Raw genomic sequence first — 19,501 nt, 5'->3', positions numbered from 1 at the left:
TTATTCCAGTGTCGGTGTCAGATGTGATCGGGCTGAGATTGTATCGGGGTCGCCAAACGAACACGTCCTGCTACAGGATTGGCTGGAAATTATCCAGTTGACGTCAAACATTGGAAAGAAAATATTAAAGATGTCATTTAAATAAAATGTACGGACTGAAATTGTAAATAAAGTAAATAAACCAATGATAAAAATAAAAAAAAAGAACATATATATATATATATATATATATATATAAGTCACTGTTGCTCACCAAGGTGCTCGTTTGCTCACGCAAAATAGGAATTGGTAGAAGGCTTCCAAAATATGGTCTCACCGTACTGTGCGTGCTTCTAATTGTGTTCTTTGAACAGTAGATGGCGCTGGGGACTACAGACCTGATCTTTAAATAAGTCAACAGTCTGCTAAATGCATTTTGCACTGTACTGTTTAGCTTATGTTTCCACAATTACCACTGCTTTCGATGTATGCATTATGCTGGAGCATTACTTCAATAACTTAATATGAAAGGTGAGCTGAAAATGGTCATTGTTTATCGTAGCCCGTTCTTGTCTGAGGTACTTCTTAGAGCCATATTGTAGGTCCATCATTATTCGCCATGGTTAATGAATACAAAAACTCTTATTTTACTCAACTCTGTGTTCTATTCAAAAAGACATTCAGAAAGTTTAATGCTTCCCATTTTTATTCTTCAGCAATTCTACGTTGAGTGTAGCTCCCAATATCAAAAATCCTCGTTATGGTCCATTTAACTTTGATAGTTAAATGGTTCCATCATCGCCAGCAGTTCTTCCTCCATGCCTGACAACCAGTGGCAGTTTCACCCTTGCAAAGATGATTGTATTTTTCGATCATGGTAGCTGTTTTCTACAGTATTCAATTATTTTATTTTATTTTTTTAAAAGGTCGAGAACAACATGACATAACTATTTCCTATTTGAACTGCCCATTATATTTATCCAGTTGTGACTGGTATTGGGACCTTAAATTGAAATATGAAATCAAATGATCCACACAGACACAAATACCTGAAAGACTGTTGATATTTAATGTAGCACAGCATAGTCCAAGATCATTGTTGCTGCAAAGACAGTCAAGCACAAACTGCCCTCACACGTACAGAATCACATTTGCGCTTCGTATGTATTCGACATTAAGAAACAAATGAAAGCGCCACGTATCATTTCACAACCTGGCTTGTTAGGTCGCAGGAGGTGCAACAGTTTGACAGCAACTCCAGTTGGACGGGACAGTATGATGACACTACAGTGGACTGTTCTCTTAGTAGTTGATGCCTTAGTCAAAATTTATATGAACTTATACTACACTCCAGAGAGCCAACTTGAAATCAATCTTAATTTGATGTCCTTTATTGCCTTTTGTTTCATAAGAGAACTTACCAAATATAATTTGGAAATGAAGATAAATGTAAATTATTAATAATTAACCTTTGGTACAGAATTGAGGTTTACCGATACCTAAATAAAACTATCACAAATGCCATACAATACTACAAGTGTACCCCACCCTGGCAAACTAATTTAAAGGAATCTGTTGATTTAAATGATCTCTTCTGTTTACTACGGGAGGGGGAGAGGCGGGGAAAGCATGTATCCAAGCAACTATTAAGCATTTAAAAATGTGCAGTGTAAATTTAAGAGCTGCAGTAAAACAGCAGCCTCATGTTTTTATTTCATCACGTACACAAAATGATAGAGCAATTTTTAACTGTAAATTGCAGAGTTAGGGTTTTTGGGGATTACAGTAAACCAGAAGCACCCTAGCATGAGCTACGTCAACATTGAGTAGAGTGTTTCTGATTGGCTGCTGTCTTTCTGCCCGGTATGAACAAACAAAAGGTGACAAACAAGGGAAGACCAAATATTGTCAGTTGCTTCTATGAACCCCCTCAACCACGCAAGACCAGATTGTGTTGAAACAAACGTGTTGCTAACATATGCTGATCATGTTGTAGAAGGGACGAATGTGCTCAGCTACAGCATTAACAAACTTAGGCGATGCAAACTGATTACGTCAGCGTATTTGTATCACATCTGCACAGGCACGCAGACGTGTGCACGCATTCACACAGTCACACACACACACGCAGACAAGCACGCGCGCACACACTTAGCGCAGCAACTTCAGCCCCCCTTTTAAGTGTTCACAAAGCGCATCTAAAATCAAATTGTGGCTGTCCCCTAAACAAAGCCCACACATTCCATTGGAATTGACGTGGACTTGTCCACCTCTCTTTTCACACGACCTTCCATGAGCTAGCGTATCGTTAAGTCTGACCTTCCTGCACGTCAGAACGTGACCCCATCCTATCCCACCCCGCCCCCTTCGGGCTCTCCCCTCCCTCCTCCCGTTGAGTGGAGCTGAGGTTGGTGGCTGTACAGTAAATTGGGGGTGCAGTCTTTGAAGAGGGGAGGGGTGGGAGGGAAGGAGCAGGAGGGCGGCCCGTCTCGGCTCTTCAGTCGTCGTCCAGGCCCTGGTTGAGGAGAAAGTTGGCGGCCAGGTTCTCGTTCTTCTCGCAGGCAAAGTAGGCCTGGATGACGAGCGCCTCAGGGAAGCCCAATGCTTTTAGCTGTTGGGTGCCGAGAGAGAGAGAAGCATTTCACAAAAACTTTCCACATTTATCAACATACAACATCACGAACAGGCGCTCACCCTTTCAATGGCTTCCTTCTCCTGAGGTGTGACTTGGATATAGTTGACAGGCGCACCCTCCTCGCCTGCCGCTCCTATGTCGCCGACCTCTGGCGCCTCGCCGCCCTCGCCCACCGGCTCGTTCAACATCTGGATGAACAGCTCCTGGTGCTGACTGATTTGCTGCAAGGGGAGGACGAATAAGACACAAACGACAGGTTTATAAATTTGGAACATTTATGCTCATTTGCATTATATGTTAGTATTAACTCATTTGCTCCCAAAAACTTATAAATACGTTCTATTTTAAATGTTTTAAGTGTCCCAAAGATGTATTTATAAGTTTGTTTTTTATGCTAGAGCATACAGAAGGTTTTGATGCAGCCTCTCAACTGCAAAGAACGGTTGAAGAAATTGGTAGTTATTACACAAACGGCCAGCAGGTGGAAGCAGAGCAAAGGAGTCAACCGGGGCCTTGTTGGGGTGGGGGGGTGGTGTTGTAGGAGCTGAATCAATGGTACTCAAAATTCTAAATAGATTTGTGAATAATAATGAAACTTAGCTATATTTAAGTGCTTATTTCTGCAAAATGGATATAAATTTACTCTAAGAGACTAATCTTTCTTTATGTAGGTTCCATGTTTTTATAGCAATAGAACACAATATTCTGTGGGCCTTGCAAAATCAGTCAAAATCCAGTAAAAAAAAAAAAAAAAAAAAAAAAGCCGGGGGTGAAGGGGATGGTTTCTGTGAAAATGGCTGGGAGTAAACGAGTTAAGATGAGGTACTAATGTTCTTTCTACAAAATGATATATACTTGGTGTACGATTTGCTCTCATGATGAATTGTGCTTGTACTTTGCAATGGTGTAGAAATGTACTCAATCATATTGATCGATGTTTAACAAAATATAAGCTATAGCTGCAATTATGATTCAATGCAGTTCTACATCATTGCAAACTACAACTACATGTGAACAGTTCTGGCCAAATGGGTAATAAATAAATAAATAAATAAATAAATAATAATAAAAAGATATTCATAAATTTCTCATTTGGACCAAGTTACAGCAATTTTAACATTGCAAAGTTTAAATACCTCATTTTGAGAAAAACACGTAACTTTCAAATGTCTACAGCAACCTGTACCTTAGGAAAAAGATATTGACCCGAAACTTGAAAGGAACTGTTGAAAGAGCACTGGAAAGTGAATTCCTATAGCAGATAACGACCTCATCTGAGATTTTAACTCCTTCAAAGCTGAACAAGTTTGACCTCTCAACAGTTGAAATTCAACTTGGAAGATCCTATTAGGCTTCCAAATCATCAGACAAAGTTTGTTTGTTTTATGCCATGGAAGAGGCGGGACTGTTTTTGCACATCAGTTTGGTTCCGGTTCGGTTTGCGACTTGTGGGATGCGTCAAAATACTTGTGCTTTCGACTTTGTGCCCCTGGGTTGCGCGTCGTGTTGTTCCGATACCGTTTTTTGGCTACCGATACCGATACCCAGCTTTGCAGTATCGGCCGATACCGATACCATACCGATACTTAAGGTTGTTTTTTTTCCTCAACATGAAAAAGCTGTCCTGCTATTGGTTCAGAGCATTCAAGGGCCAATAGGATATCTTAGATCGGCATGCAGTGAACATTTCACATGCCAGTGAATGTCGTGCACCAGCAAGACAAGATGCTGCATCCAAAATCCTATATTAGCGTTGGAATTAATGGTATCGGCATGTTACTTGTGAGTAGTCACCGATATCGATACCACTGTTTTACTGCAGTATCGGCACCTCTGCTGATACCAGTATCGGTATCGGAACAACACTAGTTGCGCGTTCGTGCAAAATCACATCACGCCTTGTCCGTGGCATATACCCCATAGGTGATACGTCTGGTCTTTAAAGAGGTCAAATTATTGCTCACCATATTGCAACTGTACAGTTGCATGAAGATACGAGATATGATCTTATTTTATGATTTTATTCCGAACAAGGCTTAGAGAGGAAGTCAACCCAAAAATGTTCTTTACAATAATATGTTCTATGCAGCCCCACAAGTCTAAACACTGTATTCTGATTAATAGGGGTGTTAAAAAAAAAATCGATTCTGCGATATATCGCGATACTACATCGCGCGATTCTCGAATCGATTCAATAATCGGCAGAATCGATTTTTTTTTTTTTTTTTTTTTTAGGATTCACACCTTGAGCATGGAAGAATGTTATATGAACGGCACATTAAGCCTTAATATTTTTATTTTAATGCTGTTCAAACATGAAACAGATTACAACCTCTATAAGACTGAAATTTCAGATAAATAAATAATACATTTTCATATAAATCTTACACTCTACAAGCTTACTGATTAGTATTTTCTAAATATGAATGAAAAAAAATCGCAACAATCGACTTATAAATTCGTATCGGGATTAATCGGTATCGAATCGTGACCATTCGTATCGGGATTAATCGGTATCGAATCGAATCGTGACCTGTGAATCGTGATACGAATCGAATCGTCAGGTACTAGGCAATTCACACCCCTACTGATTAATATTATATTAGGGCTGTGCAATTAATCAAAAGTCAATTACAATTTCAATTATTACACGCCACAATTACAAAATCAGCGTAATCGTTAATTAAAAAAAAAAAAAAGAAGTTGTTTGAGTTTATACATTTGCACAGTTTTTAAATTTTACAATAACATACATTTTGTTTAATCTAAAAGGAACTTACATGATTATCCATCCATCCATCCATTTTCTTGACCGCTTATTCCTCACAAGGGTCGCGGGGGCTGCTGGCGCCTATCTCAGCTGGCTCTGGGCAGTAGGCGGGGGACACCCTGGACTGGTTGCCAGCCAATCGCAGGGCACACAGAGACGAACAACCATCCACACACAAGCACATCTAGGGACAATTCGGAGCGACCAATTAACCTGCCAAGCATGTCTTTGGAATGTGGGAGGAGACCGGAGTACCCGGAGAAGACCCACGCGGGCACGGCGAGAACATGCAAACTCCACCCAGGAAGGTCCGAGCCTGGACTCGAACCGGAGACCTCAGAACTGGGAAGCGGACGTGCTAACCACTCGACTACCGTGCCGCCCAACTTACATGATTATAGTGTTTCAAATAATTTTATTATCCATCTTTATTTATCCATCTCAGGGGACAACCATTTTGCCACTTGCTGTCAACTGAAAATGACATCACAGTTGTTGTGTTTACAAGAGTGGGGTGCATACAACATATTAATTAACCCCTTATCATATGAGCAATTTTGCCGAAAATGCTTTAAAAAAAAAAAAAAAAAGTTGCATTCAAAGTAGGACTGGGCAATAAATCGAATTAATTCGATACATCGTCATTTTAAAAAATCGAATCGTTGAAAGTTTGCTAAATCATGAAATCGAACTTTGTCGACTGGATGATTAAAAGCTGTTGTTCTTATGTTCTGTTACATCCAAATGCTTTGATGTGATGTAATTTTGTGTTAAAACTGATCTAGAATCAGTATACGTTACTGGTGTCTAAACATTTTGCACAGGAAATATTTTTGAATAAATGAAACCTTTAAGTAAACGTTTGTTGGCTTTATTCGATTAAAATCGTAATCGTCCTGATTGACTGCCAAAATCGAGATTTTTTTTGGGGCCATATCACCTAGCCCTAATTCAAAGTAAGTTTGAAGCTGTTCCTGAACCATTTATAGTATCTGCATAGTTCATATATATATTTTTTAAGAATGTTTGCCCGCCACAGACCATCCGAATTTTAAGGGGTTTTTAAAGGACATTTTTGTGCTGACTTCCCATTTAATTTCGGAACCTGATTAGAAAGACTTGATCTGTTTATCAAGAATCTGGGGAAATGTGCTGAGACTGATGGAGAAAACGTTTGTGAACCAATCCCATGTCAAATGTGCTTCTCTCAACAGGGTTCTTCATGGAGGAGAAAAATGACAAGATTGAGGGCAGGAAGATTATATGACAATTTGAATGGTTTCTTGGTTAATGTATCATTTTATTGAAATATACCCTGGTTTGTCCGTTCAGTGACCAATATATAACAAATGAAATTTCTCCATTAAAATGAATAGAAATGCCATTAATCCATTGCTGCCCAATTTAAACAACATTCATGGCAACATGCACTGTATTAATCATAATATTAGTTGGACCAGGACACATCTGTAAGTCATGCATGTGTGCGCAATACCTGCAAGAGTTGGGGGTTCTCTCTGCCAAGCTGTTGCAGAAGAGCTGGAAGCATCGCTGGGTTCTGCTGGATAGCCTGCCTCATGTGAAGAAACTGGGGCTGAGTCCGCAGAAACGCAAGAGGGTTCTCTCCTGATGAAGTACAAACATAAATGTCATTATTCTACCAAGGGGGGAATTCAAAACATCACTACAGGGTAATACTGTGAATATACTGATGTGCACCATTCATTTCCATCATATGCAAAGACTCACAAAATACCACAATTTTCCAATAACCAAAATCTACAGCTTAAGTCTGATTATGTTTCCTTCCACAGAATTTTCATGCCTTTAGAACTACAAAAAGTACTAAAAAGAAAAAAAAAAGTGGTTTCTGCACAAGGTTTTAGTGCTGACCTAACTGCCTATTATACATTCATTTAGTTGTCTCTGTGGAAGAAGTAAAATAAATAAATAAATACATAAATAATGCCCAACCTGCTATTCTACAATGTGTTGTTACCACTATTTAGTTTTAATATTTCCGGTGTTGCAAACTCAGCAGGATATCCTAATTAAAGATAATCTTGAAGGATTTAAAGGAACATGGGATAATTTATTCTATTCATTTCCAAGGACATTATTTTTATTCTCATTTTTGCTGTTTTCCACAACTGGAAAACTAGTTAATCAGACTTTGTGACATTTCAGGATCTTATTTGTGCATGGAATAGAAAACTAATCTAATTGATCAACAATCTGAAACGGAGCGCTGCTGAGTGGCGGCGTGTGGATGGGGAACGTCTGCCACGACAGAAAGCCACCTCGAAAAATGATATCTTATGCTAGAGCGGCATCGCCGTGATGTCAGAGAGGGTTTGCAAGAGGAGAGGGGCTGGCCAAGCAATTCACTATAACAGTGTTGTACAGGTGGACAACAATGAAAATTAGTGTTGTTCCGATACCGATACTGCATTAAAACAGTGGTATCGGTATCGGTGAGTACTCACAAGTAACATGCAGATACCATTAATTCCAACACTAATATAGGATTTTGGATGCAGCATCTTGTGTCTTGCTTAGGGCTGGGACAACGCGTCGACGTCATCGATAAAAATACGTCGACGCAAAAAATGCACGTCGATGCGTCACTTTTGGCGCCATCGCGCAATGTCTGGGCCACCAAATATACGTTACCTTGCAGACAAAACACAGGGCACAAAAAAATAAAATAAATAAATAAATAAAAAATAAAGCGGAACGTACAATGTTGTGCACAATTACAGTGTAGCAATGGGGGGCAACGATCGTTGTGGTTTGCGGATACCCGGAAGACATGACAAGCAAGCTACGTGTACCGGCAGGCGCCGGGTCAAAAATGGAGAAAGTGTGGAGTTTTTTTTTTGTTTTTTTAAATTGCCAAAGTGTGAAGCAAGCTAGCAATGACACAATTCAATGATGTGTCATGTGACGCGAAAGCTGAGAAGCGGAATTGCCTCCTTTTTTTCTTCCGTTGTGCGCAGTTATTGAATCAAAAAATAGCAGCGACCGCAGCATCGAGTAGCAGCGAGTACGGGGAGAAGAAACCACCTCGTAATAAGACGTCCGAAGTATGGGAGTACTTTACACCTAAAAATGCACTACTACTACTACTACTACTACTACAAGTACTTGGCATACCATAAAAGCACAACCGCGATTAAGAGGAGGCACCCGGGAACTTCTTGTGTGGAGAAGACATCGTAAGTTTTCATCTTTTTTATTTTTTTCCTTGTTGGCAATGAGTAACCCCGTCATTCATCCAAACTGCACCACGTAACTTGTGCTCCAGCCTCGCACACAGAACATGTACCCACTGCCCACTATAAACACACGCAAACAGCCCTCACACACTCGCTTGTTGCTTGTCACTTTTTTTTTTAATTGACACAGACACACACACTCTTCAAATAGACGTAAACTTTTTTTTTTTTTTTTTTTTATTTCTGTCTATTAATTAACAAGCAACATCCACGCCATATGAAAGGCTTTTTTCAGTGACTGGAAATATAGTCAACAAAAAAAAGGGGCAAGCCTGACAGCTGAGCATGTTGAGATGCGAACATCCACTCCAACACAACACATGACTACAACACACACACACCTGAGCAGATGCACACAGAATCGAGTGGTGGTGGAGCTGTGTTGTTTTGAAAATTGCAGCCGTCACCACTGCTGTTAGTTTTTTTTTTTTTTTTAAATGTTGATAAGATTTTGGTTCAGATTGTGGCTTTAGCAGTTTTAGTTATTAAAAAAGAGAGCTTTATTTTATTATTTCTTTATTGTAGGATTCCATTGCATTAGAGCTGTGTGCACTTTGTCGTATTGTTCAATAAAATTCATTTTTGAACTTGAATAAAAATATATTGGAAAGAAGAAAATTGTGTTTTACTCATGGAGATAAATTAGCATTAATTGCTATAGAGGTAAAATTATAGGAAGATAATCGCTAATCGAATCGGAATCGAATCGCAGTTAAAAGTGAATCGTTAGATTCATCGATGCATCTAAAAACTATTTTCTAGATTAATCGATTACAAATATAATCGTTTAACCCAGCCCTAGTCTTGCTCATGCACGACATTCACTGATATGTGACATGTTCACTGCATGCCGATCTAAGATTGGCCCTTGAATTCTCTGAACCAATGGCAGGACAGCTTTTTCATGTTGAGGGAAAAAAAACCTTAGGTATCGGTATGGTATCGGCCGATACTGCAAAGCTGGGTATCGGAATCGGTATCGGGGGCCAAAAAACGGTATCGGAACAACACTAATGAAAATGAAAGCAATTTTATCAAGGTGCAGTCTACGTCTTGTCTAAACCAGTGGGGAAAGCCCGACTTTTTACTTCCTGATAGATTGCTATGTCAGCACTTTCCAAATATGGGCACACTGTTACATGGAGCTATTGCATTAAGCAATGTGTAAGAGCTTGTTTGAACAGTGATGGAACGGATAACAAGGGCGACAAAGTCCGGTCCTCAATAGCTCCTTATCCAGTCCATTTTCGATGTCTCCATCCAACAACACACCTAATTTAAATCAGGATTATTATCAGGCTTCTCTAGAGCTTGCTGATCATTTGGTTCAGGTGTGTTGGAGCGGGGGGAACCATGGAAAACAGGCTGGATAGGCGCTCTCGAGGACCGGACTTTGGTACCCCTTGTCTACGAGGTTCTACCTATGCTCATCTAGCATGCATGTGCTTTGGCACAAATAAAGGAAAAAGCAATGAGTAGTGTTTGTTTCCCAAGTTTGTACTCAAAATGGGAGGGAAGCAAATTGTAAAGCAAAATGCAAATATGAAACACTTTTTGTTGGAAGCAAGCCATTCTGCCTTCCATTTCATTCTTGGAGCATTGCAAGGCTTCAAATCTTCAGCGGCACTGGAACAGTTGACTCCATGCAAACATCACGCAGGAATTTCCAAAGGGGACTGAACTTTGCAAGCACAACTTGCTCACTTTGAACGGTCAGTTAGAAAAGTAGACACAATTGTTTCCAAAATGTAGGAAGTACTCGTATTAACTTGCTTGGAACATCGCGCGGGCTAAAAAGCCAAAAAATGCCCAAGCTCGGTAGTGAGGGGACTGGATGGGGATGGCTTCTGAGTGCTCATGTGTATGATTTGGCCTCTTGAAAGTAAAAATTATGGCTCTTAGCCTCTGACTGATTGGCCACCCCTGCTTTTCATGAGCATTATCATGCAGCACCACTATTCTCCATCCATCATGAAAATATCCAACCTTCTGCTAGAGGCGGGGCATCTGTAGGTCCAGATGCTGGCGTGTGCGCCGGCGGATTCGTGTCCTGGATTGGACTACTCGGGAGACCCTGCAAATACACACACCACCAATTTACTCAATGCAAGTTTTAAAGAATACAATAATGTGAGTTTAACCAAACCATTTGTTTTGGGGACAGTAAAATATTGAGAAAGCAGAAAGCTGGATCGGTTCTTAATTTCAAATGAGATCAATGTCATCATCAGTACAGTTGTGAGTGAGTAAGCAGGGTGTTCCTGTGTCTAAACTAAGTAAATTTTACACTTTTTATAGAACATTTACTCTGAATATTTTACTCTTTTCCATTTTTTTGGCTTTTTTTTTATATTCTGTTTAGACTAGGGCCAAATGATTTGTGTGTGGGTATAGTTTTAATAAATTAATACTTTCACATAACAAGCACATTTTAATTAGAACTCTTGACTTAAAGTATGTTGCCTGCAAAAGAAAGTGAGTCCTGTTGAATGTACAGAATACATGTGTGTCATGGCGCGTGGTCAGGGTGGTACCACCTCGGCCTCAATTTGAGCCAGGAAAAACCCTGGGAGTAAGACTCACAGTGAGAAGGTACTCCACAGCTCTGTGTGGGTTGTTGAAGCTCGCCCGTAGTGCTGCCACCACTCTCTCCCTCTCATAGCCCATCGACATGATCTCTTTAAGCATTGCTTCATACTCTGCTCCCGTCACTAAAAACACAACAGACATACCAATGGTTATCATGTTGTTCAATATTGGCAAATCTTAAGGGATGCTATACCTGCATTTTTCCCCTATTCTACCATCATCTGATACATGTGAAACACCTTCATTGTGAACCAACTGTTTTTCAAGGCTGAAGAGAAGTAGAGAAGTGACATGAGGAGCTAAGTCTCATTTGATGGTTTTTCACAGCTGAATGTTAACAAGTAAAGATACAGTGGTCTGAAATAGCTGAATGGCAAATGCATGTGCATAATCTGTGTGTGGCCCAACAGGAATCCCTGTTGCCAACTAGGACCTCACTATAGAGGCAGGTTTTGTTACTGTTAAATATAGATAGGATATGTATTGCTCTGAGTCTGCAGCCTGTATGTCCCTGACAAATGGCAACAGCATCTGGCATCAGTGACATACAATGTATGTGTCTGACATATAATGAACAGGTCTACTAAGTACTATTTTTAGAAAAGGATTCTGGTACTGTAATTTTAATCTTAAGCATGTCTGGTAGGAAGAGAAAATGTTACTTTAGTCATCTGAATTGACATTGGAATAAATAACACAAAACTAAAACAAATCAATCAATCAAGTATTAATTTTACTTGGCCCTTTTTTTTTGTACAGCAGGCAATTTGTAAAACTTACGGTGAATGTTGTAGATATGCATTTTTTTTAAGCCAACCAATTTGAATTAAAGACAAACAATCATTGCTAAATAATGATACAAAACACTATCTGGCACCGTTTCTGTTACTGTTATACACAGTGCACAAAAATATATTCAATGTAATTCAACACAAAGGCAGTCAAAATTTGAACCAATCGTTACTTTGTTTTCATAATCCAAGTGCTTGGAAAATGAACATTTTTGAGCTGATTGGTAACAAAATAAGATGGCAAACAGAGTCAGACACAAGCAGTTAACTTAGACAAAGTTTAAATAAGATTACATGTTAAATCTAAATCTATTTCATTGATAAGACAAGTTTAACTTTCTACTGTTGACTGAGAGAAACAATAGGAGACTCACAACTTACCAGGTTGCACCTCTGTGTGTGCATTCAGAGGCATAAGTCCACTTAAATATTTAAAATAATTAAATGCACATGCACAATATAAATATAAACAGCTTTTCGTTGGACTGGAAAGTGTGTTTTGTGTTGAACTACTTAAATTCTTTAACTGTTATACGTTTATCAACATTTTTAAGTTTTGTCTTCTTAAAATTACACTGATATAGTCATATCTGTGTTCATCCCCAACAAGTTGATTATCGCTAGAGGTGGGAATCTTGGGGCACCTCACGATTCGATTGCGATTACGATTCAGAGGCTACGATTCGATTATAAAACGATTATTGATTCCCCCCCAGGCAGCAGAAAAAAAACAATGTATTTTGGTGCTTTTAATGTTTCGTACATTAGTTACAAAAATAGTACAAAAGTCCTCTCAGGCCTAAATAAACTACTATTTCAGTATCAAGTTAACAGGTCAAAACAGTAAATAAAATACTCAAGTCCTCATTCTGTAACAACAGCTTTTAAGTATATTCAGTCTTCAACAGAATAAAACATAGCATTGAGCAAAAATATATTATTTTTATCCACTCAAAAGTGCACTGAGGTATAAATGAAAGACAATGTGAACTACTACTTCAATACAAATGCCTAAAAAAAATAATAAAAAAGTGCTTTCCTGCTTTTTAAGTTGTGTAAAGATGAACATGTAAACATTAAAGTTTCTCAGAGGTACAAAAAAAAAAAAAAAACCTCAAGTGCTTTTCTGCTTTTTAACTTGTGTAAACATGAACGTGTAAACATTAATGGGATCGTTCGGGTTTTTTAACATGAATCTCAATTTGATCCTCACCTCCCGTGTGTGCGATCAGCACTGACTTCGGCGTTGGACGAGAGGAAAATAGTCCAGCAAGCTGGCTGGGGTCTCGGAAATAAAGCGTTTTTCTTCTAAAAACTTTTTGTTTTCAAAAGCGTGATACATTTCCACCACAATACTCTTTTCTGAATAAAGTCAGACGCCATTACCGCCAGCCACTACTTTTCTGTTCGTTCGTTCGTATCACTGCGCGGCGCCCTGTAGAACGCTAACCGACGCACTGCAGCCAGCTAGCTGATACTTCCGCCTGAAGTTGTTTGCCTTTTCGGAGCAGGTCTGATGTCATGAAGAGGTGGGTTGGTCAGCTCGGCCATGCTTGTTGTTGTTTTGAATCTCGAGGCGGGTCCGTCCCAAAAGCGTCCCGAAGACCGCGCGCGCTACTACGTTTCAGTTCCGCGTACTTTTTCGCTCCGGTTCACTTTAGTTTCGCTTCCCTTGGCATATTTATATAATCGGAATTTGGACGTTTGTGAATCGTTCTCGATTGTTCCACGGCCGAATCGTGAATAATCTAAGAATCGAAAATTTTGCACACCTCTAATTATCGCATAATTTTTGTATCGTTAAAGTTGGCAAAGTAAGCAATAACAACATCTTGCGTTCCCCAGCAATATCCTTCGCTAACTTCATATACTGTAAGTGTGGCAATGATTGAGTGATGATGACATACCCAGTGCAGAAGAGGCATCCAAACCCTGACTCCCTCCACTGGAACTATAAAACACAGTTCAGAGGAAAGAATTTAAATATTGTGCATTTTTACTAGTGTTGTTCCGATACCGATACCGGTATCGGCAGAGGTGCCGATACTGCAGTAAAACAGCGGTATCGGTATCTGTGACTACTCACAAGTAACATGCCGATACCATTAATTCCAACTCTAATATGGGATTTTGGATGCAGCATCTTGTGTCTTGCTCATGCATGACATTCACTGATATGTGACATGTTCACTGCATGCCAATCTAAGATATCCTATTGGCCTTTGAATGCTCTGAACCAATGGCAGGACAGCTTTTTCATGTTGAGGAAAAAAAATAATGTAGGTATCGGTATCGGCCGATACTGCAAAGGTGGGTATCGGGGGCCAAAAAACGGCATCGGAACAACACTAATTGTTACATCCACTTCCATTCAAAACAGAATATTTGTATACTCTGGAGCAATACAAAGAGGGAGATGTGGTGTATTGGCATTAAGGGAAATCATGCCAAATGCAGTTCTACATTTTCCTTTCCTGATAAAAATGAATGCTCATTCGACAGAGACAGATAGATGTCGCATACGTCAACAAATGGGTAATATCTCACAGTTGTATCGTTAGACGAACAGAACAAGAATGATGTATTTCACACAAAGTTTCTGCAAAATTGTCACATCAGAGACACCACATGCCTCCCAGAAACAGATAATTACATGTGTGGTGATATCGGCTAGTCAGAGTCTGGTGTGATGTATACGATAATTGTCAGACAACGTCAATAACTTTCAATACAACAAAAAGTGAAAAGTAAGCCTCGGCTGTAAAACCTAACACCCCCAACCCTTAACACAGCTGTAATCCCACCCCTATTAATACCACGAAGCGTAAAGTCATGGATTGAATTCGGACAGCGCCATTTCAACAGTGACACAGGAAACAGCTGGGAAAATGGCAGCTTGAATAGGCAGTGGTAAAAGAGCAAGCAACTACTATTGTTATGACATCCTGTACCTGGCTGGTTGTGGGGTTTCTGTTGCTGTCACACTTGGCTCTTCCTTGACCTCCTCAGGGGGTGTAAGGACAGCTGCAGGAGTTGCGGTTGGGGGTGGGGTTGAGGTGGAAGTGGGGACCGATGATGATGTGGAACCAGAATCCTGGGCAGGGGGTTTGGGTGCTTCTGAAGCAGGAGGTGCCGCGGCAGCAGCTGCAGTTTTAGCCTTAGTTCATGTTCAAAAAATGAAAAGCTTTTTGCTGTGAGAGCAATCAATTAAGTTACACATCGCAGCAAGTGGTACACTCACACTTAAACTCAATTTTAAGTATACCTGCACACATACTCTGCAGTTCAAATGTAAGCACTGTGTAAAAAAAATCCCTTACAAATATAATGAAGCTCAGTTTTGATTGACACTATCAGAGAGGTATGCGCTTGACTTTATTATTATTGCAGTTTTGTAGTAGTATACAATTGCACTGTATCCTACGGAAACATGTTGTTGCTACATTTATGTAGCTGACTGAGGCAACAAAATATCAAAAACACCTCTGTGTACAGTGGAACCTCAAAAATCGGATCAAATTCAAAAACATTTGGAGTGTGTAGCAACCAGATTGGAAACTTATTTCCTACAGCATAGAAAAATGTGGCTGCTAACTTAGCTGATTACCAAGTATAAAATCAGCCATACATTATGTTACATCAATTAGATATACATATTCATTTTACTGAGCAAATTCTAAACTTGTACACCCTGCCTAAGATATTGCATTTGTATGTATGAAGTCCACAGAGTTTAAGTTAAATGCCTCACCTTGGACACCATGACTACAACAAAATTTTTCTCATCAATTTTATAGTCCTTAATTTGTGTGTCATCTTGAAGGATTTTTCCAGCATATATCAGCTTCTGTCCAGACACAGGAAAATTATCTTTTCCTCTCTCTGCTTCTATCTTCTCTTTTAAGGCCTTCACCTAATAACAGAAGACAAAAAAAAGACTAAATAAACCGTGGCATGCAAGAGCAAAGACTTATTTTTAACCTTCTGAGGCTAAGCACAACTATGTCTGAATTTTAGTCCCATCACAACAGTTCAAAATTTCTTGCAGGATCAACTCAATTGTCCACTCTATTTAACAGATCAGAGAATCAGATGCAGGCGTGAAAGTAAAGCTGCACAATAAATGTAAAACCAGACTAATGTACCATATCTTCCATATGCATGGTAGCGCGGGTGAAGTGCCTCCCCAAGTTGTTGGCGTTGGCCTGCATATTAGGGCTGTGACCATGCTAAAAAATTCCTGCTACTTTATAATGTTGCGACACCGGAACGGCCAACAGCAATTAGCAGCGTCATTAGCGTTAGCATTAACGTTGTAAACATGTGATTTACTCAGCCAATTGACTACATTTAGCACGACACACACAAACGTAGAACCGTAAATAGCTGACGTTTTTGACAGCACGTGCTCAAAACGTCAGCCTTCACGCTGGGCAGACTTTTTTTAACTGGCTTTTACGGCTAGCTAGTTCGCTAAAGCTAACAAGCGAGGTTTCGCCTCGTTTCCATTCCGGAGCAGCATGTGGGGCACCAAGACCCAAACGAACAATGTCTACGGTTACCCGTGAATCACAACTTTCAATTTTCGACACGTGACAATAAGTTCAAACTGAAACACAGGGTTTAACATGCGCTCAAATAGTCATTTCGCCAGCGAGCAGTGTAGCTAAAGTTAGCTAGTTAGCGCTAAGGCTACTCACCGTTTGTTCGGGATCTATCTCAATTTGAATGGTCTGCTGTTGCAGTGTTTTTAGTGTGATTTGCATGGTGGCGGTGGCCAACGTTGTTCCCGCTGTTCCTCCAACGATCAAGTATCGGCTCGGTGAGCGCTTAATTTGTTTTTACAGTTGACGGTTCTGGTAGGATGACGGCTAGCCGTAAAATGTGTGTATCCATGAGCACTCAGCAAATCGCCATCTTTGGTGACAAGTTGGTGGTGCGGCCAGAAGCAGAACCCGGTCGAACATGCGAGATCTCGTTCAGTGCTGCGCGACTTGGGCGGCACCATTCGCCTCTCCCTCGTTTGATAATCGATGTACACACTGTATTGGATGATATAAACTCACAGAGTTGGCAAAAGTGCTCACATCCTGCATTTAAGTACAAGTATTTTTTTAAAAGGCTGGGTGAAAATGGAAAAGTAAAAAAAAAAAAAAAAAACGTATACAAAATATATATATTTTTTAAATTGGGTATTACGCTCATTTTTAATACTTAGGCATCAAAGGGAAAAAATGTGCACGTGTCGGTGTCACTGCCGGAATTTTTAGGATAAATTTATTACATACAGGCTGTAGCCTGTATCACAAACGTGAAGATTTTTAATGTATCATTAGCTTGATAATTTATAACTTATGTATTTATTTGCTTTTCTGTCAGGACCGTTTTTATGAAAAATCCACCAACATATGGTTCATTTGACCAAGTATAATGTATTATTATTATATATATATATATATATATATATATATATATATATATATATATATATATATATAGAGATATATAGATAGATAGATAGATAGATATAATTATTATTATTATGTTATTATTATTATATATCACATTATATTTATTCCATACATTTTCCGAACTTTGTTAATTATTTATGTAAATATTTAGATATTTACATTGCCTTGCAAAAGTACAGTATTTATATAACCCTTGAGTTTTTCAACATTTTGGCACAGTATGGCCACAAACATAAATATATTAATTTAATTGAAAATTTATGTGGAGGTTAAAACACAAAGTAGCACACAATCTGAAGTGAAACAATTAAGGATATCTTATTTCAAACTTGTTTTACAAGTACAAAACTGAAAAGTAGGGTGTGCAAAACTATTCAACCTTGAATTAATACTTTGTCAACCCCCTTTTGCTGCAATTACAGATTCTAGTCTTTTGGGGTAAGTCTCTGAGGTTTGCACTTCTGTGGACTGAATTTGCAAAATAGCTCCAGCTAGATTGGAGAGCATTTGTGAAAACCTTAAAGTGATCAAAGGCCTCTTGGTTACTTCTTTGATGAGTGCCCTCCTTCGATCAGAAACTTTGTAGGGACGACCACGTCTTGATTTGTGTGTGGCTGCAGTATTCTTTTCACTTACGGATGATTAATTGAACAATACTCTGTGATGTTCATAGCTTTTGCCTTTTGAAAAGTTTTTGTTTCCTTCTCCTGCTTAAAATCTGACCACAAATTTGTCCTGGACCAGCCTGGTATGTTCTTTTGTCTTCATGACTATGTTTTCTGTCCTGTGTGCTCTTACCAGACCTCTGACACCATCGCAGCTGTATTTATACTGATATTTGATTACACATATCATTAGGTGTACTTTTTCCACCTCTAATATACTGTTGTAGTGCTATTGCGACAATCTGAATTGACATAATGAATGACGGTATGATGTGGTACATTGTGTTGTTGTGGCAACTTTCGGCTTGTGCCATCAGAGGTTGCCACAGCGTAACGCACGTTTATTTATTTGTTTGTTTGTTTGTTTGTCTTGGCAGTTTCGAAGCCACCATGACGCCCGCAACACATCTGTTTTTTTTCTCTCTTTCTTTTTCTTTTTAGAGCGAATTTGGAACCTGCTATGGCTGGGTTTAAAAGCACTATACTGGAAATCAAACACCTGCGTCGATTATACGTCTTGTGGAATGGAATAGCATATTTGGAATATAATGAGATTTTTTTTTTTTTTTAATGTGAAGTTGTTTAAATTCTTGTCTTATCTATATTAGCCAAACATTAATATTATGGTTATTATTAATACTTGAATACCATAGAGTTAAATTTTACTGTTGTTGTGTTGATATTAAGATAGAAATAGTGCATTTTGGTTCAGATAGGTTCAGATGAATTAGTACATGCAACTCATACATTTTTAAAAGGTGACTTGGGCAATCGCTTATATTAAAATAAGCGGTTAAAAATGGATGGATGATGAAAGATAACGCAGTACGCTTCCTTATGCTAATCCATGATACAGTTCCATGTATGGCCACCAGATGACGGAGTTGAACAACTTTCAGATGATGCTGCTGAAGCGCAAAATTTGGGCGGACTCTCAGAACTGTGAATAAGACGTTAAAAAAAAACACTGTACATTACTTGATCTACTTTATAACGAGATGGCTATGTCGAGTTCACTGTCATTATGCAATTAACTTCTGATCACTAAATTTTGTCCTGCTTTCTTTCGGTTCTCTTCTCTCATGTTCAGAAAATAACTTGAGTTACAATATAGATCTCCTGATAAAACAGTACATGACATTCTTTTCAGTATGTGTTGCAGCAAGTGACTGTTATTAGGCAGACACGTTCCTATGTGAGTATTAGTGTGACTTGCTTTCCACCAGTGGTCTGAAACTTGAGGCCAGGGGTCCATTTGTGGCCTGCGAGGGAGGCCTGCGGCTGTAGGATGATATTTTGTGGCCCCTACTTAACATCAAATGT

The 19,501-nt window shown here is 39.2% G+C and overlaps 1 protein-coding gene across 2 annotated transcripts; it reads right to left on the bottom strand.

Moving 5' to 3' along the window:
* Positions 1 to 1,027: 1,027 nt before the first annotated feature.
* Positions 1,028 to 17,070, bottom strand: rad23aa (RAD23 homolog A, nucleotide excision repair protein a). 2 transcript variants are annotated; one of them, XM_077498951.1, is made up of 9 exons: positions 16,743 to 17,070; positions 15,794 to 15,955; positions 14,994 to 15,199; positions 13,950 to 13,993; positions 11,246 to 11,373; positions 10,649 to 10,736; positions 6,880 to 7,010; positions 2,674 to 2,835; positions 1,028 to 2,590 (listed from the first exon to the last, which is right to left on the bottom strand). In XM_077498951.1, the coding sequence occupies exons 1-9, from the start codon at positions 16,806 to 16,808 to the stop codon at positions 2,477 to 2,479; spliced, it is 1,101 nt and encodes a 366-aa protein (XP_077355077.1). In that variant the 5' UTR covers positions 16,809 to 17,070; the 3' UTR covers positions 1,028 to 2,476. The 2 variants fall into 2 exon arrangements, with proteins under 2 accessions (XP_077355077.1, XP_077355086.1); XM_077498960.1 differs by lacking the exon at positions 16,743 to 17,070 and adding an exon at positions 16,188 to 16,351.
* Between the last annotated feature and the right edge of the window lie 2,431 nt (positions 17,071 to 19,501).

The sequence above is a fragment of the Festucalex cinctus genome, chromosome 1 (assembly GCF_051991245.1).
Source record: "Festucalex cinctus isolate MCC-2025b chromosome 1, RoL_Fcin_1.0, whole genome shotgun sequence".
Taxonomy (NCBI): Eukaryota; Metazoa; Chordata; class Actinopteri; order Syngnathiformes; family Syngnathidae; genus Festucalex; species Festucalex cinctus.
Note: the sequence above shows the minus strand (reverse complement) of the source record. Positions and strands in the feature narration are given on the sequence as shown.

Excerpts from the sequence above, each read along its gene's own strand:
- rad23aa (XM_077498951.1), bottom strand. The coding sequence starts at position 16,808 with ATGCAAATCACACTAAAAACACTGCAACAGCAGACCATTCAAATTGAG. Across the intron at positions 11,374-13,949 it reads GGATGCCTCTTCTGCACTGG|TGACGGGAGCAGAGTATGAA; the intron begins GTATGTCATCAT and ends TTGTGTTTTTAG. Across the intron at positions 2,591-2,673 it reads AGAAGGAAGCCATTGAAAGG|CTAAAAGCATTGGGCTTCCC; the intron begins GTGAGCGCCTGT and ends GGCACCCAACAG.